This window comes from Meriones unguiculatus, chromosome 16 (genome assembly GCF_030254825.1).
Source record: "Meriones unguiculatus strain TT.TT164.6M chromosome 16, Bangor_MerUng_6.1, whole genome shotgun sequence".
Taxonomy (NCBI): Eukaryota; Metazoa; Chordata; class Mammalia; order Rodentia; family Muridae; genus Meriones; species Meriones unguiculatus.
Genome location: NC_083363.1, coordinates 7,889,073 through 7,893,941, shown reverse-complemented (window position 1 = coordinate 7,893,941; position 4,869 = coordinate 7,889,073). Strand labels below are relative to the sequence as shown.

At 51.4% G+C, this 4,869-nt stretch overlaps 1 protein-coding gene across 1 annotated transcript; it reads left to right on the top strand.

Moving 5' to 3' along the window:
* Positions 1-465: 465 nt before the first annotated feature.
* On the top strand, positions 466-2,372 carry Cstb (cystatin B). Its single transcript, XM_021649709.2, has 3 exons — positions 466-654; positions 1,645-1,746; positions 2,030-2,372. Exons 1-3 carry the CDS (start codon positions 589-591, stop codon positions 2,156-2,158), a joined length of 297 nt encoding a protein of 98 aa, XP_021505384.1. The 5' UTR covers positions 466-588; the 3' UTR covers positions 2,159-2,372.
* The last annotated feature ends 2,497 nt before the right edge of the window (positions 2,373-4,869 follow it).

Below are 4,869 nucleotides of genomic sequence, written 5' to 3'. Positions count from 1 at the left end.
TGGCCTTGAACTCAGAGAACCACCTGCCTCTGCCTCCGGACTGCTGGAATTAAAGGCGTGCGCCACCATGCCCGACTCATCTTCTCTATTTTTGTGCCCACTCCAAGGAAGAAGGGATAGGGACCCACCCAGCCCCCACTTCATGTCCACTGGGCAAGGGGGAACTGAGATGGCCAAGGCTAGACTTCGTGTCCACCCACTCCACGGAAAGAATGGGACCTCCTCTCACATCCCTGCGTCCATTGTGAAGACGGGTAAAAAATACCCCTAAATCACGCGCCCATTGAGGGGCAATCAGGATCCCAGCCTTCCCCTCCGCCCCCCTAACTTGGTGCCCAGTCTGGGAAGGGGCGTGAGGTATCCACCAGGCCTCACCCTCCGCCCACGCCCTGTCCGGGTCTCATGACTGCCTGGAACAGAGAGTGATGACAGTGGAGGGTGCGGCGCCCCGCCCCGTCGCTTTGTCACGTGTCACGCGTCCGGGGGCGGAGCCGAGCCAGGTTTTTCTAGGGTAGGGACACCTAGGGCTCCCAGTTAGCTCTGTCCTTAGTTTCTCCGTCTGTACCCACCCAGCCCACTGCAGCCAAGATGATGTGTGGTGCGCCATCAGCCACAATGCCGGCCACGGCCGAGACGCAGGAGATCGCCGACAAGGTGAGGCTGGGCCCCGGTCAGGCCAGCAGGAGGCGGGCATGCGGGGACCCGCTGGCCTGAGGGACTGGCCTGCCCAGACCGGCCCGGGTCCTGTAGCAGGCTTCCGTCCGCACCTGTGGCTGGGAGCTGGGACTCTGGGCCTGGTTGGGGCGTTCAGGGACCGGGACTGAGCAGCATCCTCCGCTGCTTGCATGCAAGAGGGCCGCCCTCCTCTCAGGAAACGCGCACCGAGATCAGTGGAGGGATGAGGCAGTCCCAAAGAGTTCAGGAAGGAAGCTCTCAGGGTTAGAGCCCAGGCTATCCCGAAGATGAGGCTCCTTCTCTTACCTTAAGCCCAGGCCTAAGCAAGAGGCTTAATGAAAGCCAACCTGGGCTAGCTACAGTGGGGGTCTCCTAAAAATAAAGAGCTGTATAGCTCAGTGGCAGAACTCACCCCCTCCCAGGCCCCGGGGGAGAAAAGTTAAAACCCAAAAGTTGCACAACTTGCTTAGATTCCCTAGTCTGCAACCAGAGGGTGGGCCTGGCTGGAAGGGACTGTTGAACACTTGAAGGCTCAGTAGCCGGTTACTGTGTCCAGACAGCCCTTTCTGTGGCTGTTAGCAGAGCAGAGAATCTATACTGGTTGGGGAGGTTCAGGGTATTAGCAAGAGAAGTCAAACATGTCCACCCTTCCTCAACCCTTGTCTGTCACTGGTCTTACTCAGCCTGAAAAGATTTGCACCCCTGACACTGAACTGAGTCCAGTTAAAAGGGAACCCTGGCCAGGTGTGGTGTCATGGGACGAATCCCTCTTGAGTTTGAAGCCAGCCGTAGCTACACAGTGAAACCCTGTCTCAAACAAGAAGGTACAGTGTTCCTCTTTATCAGAGGGGCCAGCAGCTTACCACACCCCCAGCAATGAGGAACATGGTGTTGAGAGATGGCAGGGGAACTCCCAAGAGAGGCACCTGCAGATGAATCTGAGTCCTTCTCTTCTCACCCACTGTCCAGGTGAAGACCCAGCTTGAAGAGAAAGAAAATCAGAAGTTTGATGTCTTTAAAGCCGTATCCTTCAAGAAACAGGTAGTGGCCGGCCTCAACATCTTCATCAAGGTGAGCACTGAACAGTGGCTTGGGAAAGAACTGGGGCTGTGGTCTCACGGTAGAGCAGAGTGTCCTGGAACTTCCCCCGAGCACCCCTTAAGGGGACACATACAGGTTCTGAGAGGGTTAGTTTGGGATGCTGGGGTTCCCAGCCTTGAAGGAGGAGGTAAGCATCACATCAACACTGGCCCAGATGCTGGTGCCCTGTCCAGACTCAGCTTTCTAAGGCTGGGTTGAGCCTGGGGCCGGAACCTCACCTTTCCCTCCGGGGCATTTCTTTCTCTGCTTCCAGGTTGATGTTGGTGATGAGAAATACGTGCACCTGAGGGTATTTGAAGCCCTCCCTCATGAAAACAAGCCTTTGACCCTGTCTTCCTACCAGACCAACAAAGAAAAACATGATGAGCTGACCTACTTCTGATTCTACAGCCCCTTTGCCAAATACTTCATCTTTTCAATCTGTGTTTGGGACCACAAAGTTAAATACCCCTCTGTGATTGAGGGGGTGGAGTTAAGCAGCTTCCTTTGTGATTCCAAAACTGCATTGTATTTTGTTTTCTTCCAAATAATTATTTTCAGAAAGCTGTATATGATCTCTCTCTAAATATATTATATATTTTTAGAGACTATACAAACTCTGTCTTTTGTCTTGAATTTTTCCCTTTGTTTAAAAAAATCACAGTCACCCCTGGATGGTGCATGCCTTTAATCCCATTGCTTGGGAGGCAGAGGCAGGTGGATTTCTAAGTCTGAGGCCAGCCTGGGACAGCCAGGGCTACAAACAGAAACCCTGTCTCGAAAAACCAAAACCAAACAACAACAACAACAAAAACACAGTTGCAATGTAGCTATGCCAAGAAAAGGCAAATAAATTTTTTTTTTTACCTCCGTGCTATTTAACTTCGTCATTTATGTGCCAGGTATGTGCACATACATGCTTGCTGTTGTGTATATACGGAGGTCAGAGGATACCCTGCTGGAGTTGACTCACTCCTTCCACAGTATGGCTCTCTGGGATTGAACACAGGGATGACAGCAAGCGCTTTCGCCATTTATAAACTGAACCATTTATAAACTGGTACCAGGCTCCGGTTTAACCCCCAGCTGCAAAAACAGTTATTCATAGCTGAAGTGGCCCCGTGGGTAGAGTCCCTTCTGTGATCGACACGACCTGAGCTCGCCTGGGAAAGTTTCTGGGCCAGCGAACTGGAGTGACCAGATTCACTGAGTCATAACGCCTTGGTGGGAGAGTCAGGGCTCACATCTGTCAATCAGGCTTCCACATTGCTAGTGACTGCTCACCTCAGCTGCGGGCTATTGTTCCCACGACTCAGTCTCCTATGATAGAAGGTCTTGAGTGAGTCCACCAGTTCTAGAGTATCAGCCCTAGGCTGATCGGACGCATTCACATGCTTCCATGCCACAGAGCACAACCTGGGCTCTTATGTGCCCCTAAGTAGAGGTATCCTGGCTATTCTTGCTCTCAGAGCCTGCTTTACCCTTAGGAAGGCCAGTGGTCTCCCCTGGGGTTTGGGGGACCAGTGTCTTCCATTACAAAGATGAAGATGGGTGACATTTCTTGAGTTCAGAGTCATGCTGTAAACGTGTTACTGAGGACCGCCTAACCACTGACTATCATCACCTTTAAGGCATCTCGAGACTGTCTGCAGACAGACTTACAAACCTTGGCAAAAAGACCAGTGGGGGTCCTCCAGTGAGTGCAGAGAGGAGGGAGGTGGTGGTGAAAATGAATAATGGGCTGTGCCTCCTGTGCCACTCAACACCTCAAGAATAAACCTGTTTAACTCAGAGGCAGAATGTATCCAGTCAGGGGATGCCCTGATTGGATCCCCAACACCAAAGACGGCAGATAGGACATGCAAAGTGAAACCTGTTTTGCACCAGACCTGACATGTTCCCTGTCAGGAGACTCAGTGCAAGCAGGGGCTAATGTGTCATCCAACAGGGAGGTGAATCAGCAGCATTGGCTGGGAATCCCCTCATACTACGAGCAACCAGAGCGAGCAATCAGTGGGCAGAAGCTGGGTTTAGGAGTAGAAGCTATGCAGGCAGGACAAAGCCAGGTCACTGTAGGACATGGATAAAAGCTGTAACTGACACAGGGCCTGGCATGAGCATGGGTGGGTGTTGCAGGATATTTGATCACACTTTGAACCCAGAAATTATGTTGTTTGCTGGAAAAATATGTTTCTTTGTTGTGGTGTGGCTCAGCCCTAGCGCACACCTTTAATCCACCTTTCCGCTTGAATTAAATAAAATAAACCTTAGGTCGAGAGATGGAGGAAGCAGGGACAGGGAGTGAACATAGGAAAAATACCACAGAAAGTAAGAGGAAGTCGGGAGGATGGATAGGGAGACACACAGGAAGTAGAAGGGAGGGATATTCAGTTTGAGGGCTTTTGAGAGGAGGGGAAGGGAACTTCCTTCTTTTGGGTTGTCAGCTGAGGAAGGTCAGCTGGGTGCATTCTCTGCCTCTCTGAGCTGGCAGGCTTTCACCCCAGCATATGGCTCCTGAGTCTATTGGTAAAGCTGAGCGATGGAGAGTTTGTTAAAAACAAGTGGGTGTGATGGTTTGAATAGACTTGTGTGTTTGAATGTTTGGCCATGGGGAGTGGCACTCTTAGGAGGTGTGGCCTTGCTGGAGGAAGTGCATCACTGTGTGGGTGGGCTTTGGGGTCTCCTATGCTCAGGCTCCACCCACTGTAGAACGAGAGAGTCTCCTCCTGGATGCCTTCAGATCAAGACCTAGAACCCTTGGCGCCTCCAGCGCCATGTCTGCCTCCATGGTGCCGTGCTTCTTGCCATGATGGTAAAGGACGAGACCTCTGAAACTGTCAGCTGGCCCTGATGAAATGTTTTCTTTTATAAGAGTCGCCATGGGGTCGGGGGCTGGAGAGATGGCTCAGAGGTTAAGAGCACTGGCTGCTCTTCCAGAGGTCCTGAGTTCAATTCCCAGCAACCACATGGTGGCTCATTTCAATCTATAGTGAGATCTGGCATTCCCTTCTGGTGTGCAGGTACACATGCAGGCAGAATGCTGTATAAATAATAAATAAATAAATATCTTTTAACAAAAAGTTGCCATGGTCATGGTATCTCTTCATAGCAATG

Excerpts from the sequence above, each read along its gene's own strand:
- Cstb (XM_021649709.2), top strand. The coding sequence starts at position 589 with ATGATGTGTGGTGCGCCATCAGCCACAATGCCGGCCACGGCCGAGACG. Across the intron at positions 655-1,644 it reads CGCAGGAGATCGCCGACAAG|GTGAAGACCCAGCTTGAAGA; the intron begins GTGAGGCTGGGC and ends CCCACTGTCCAG. Across the intron at positions 1,747-2,029 it reads GCCTCAACATCTTCATCAAG|GTTGATGTTGGTGATGAGAA; the intron begins GTGAGCACTGAA and ends CTCTGCTTCCAG.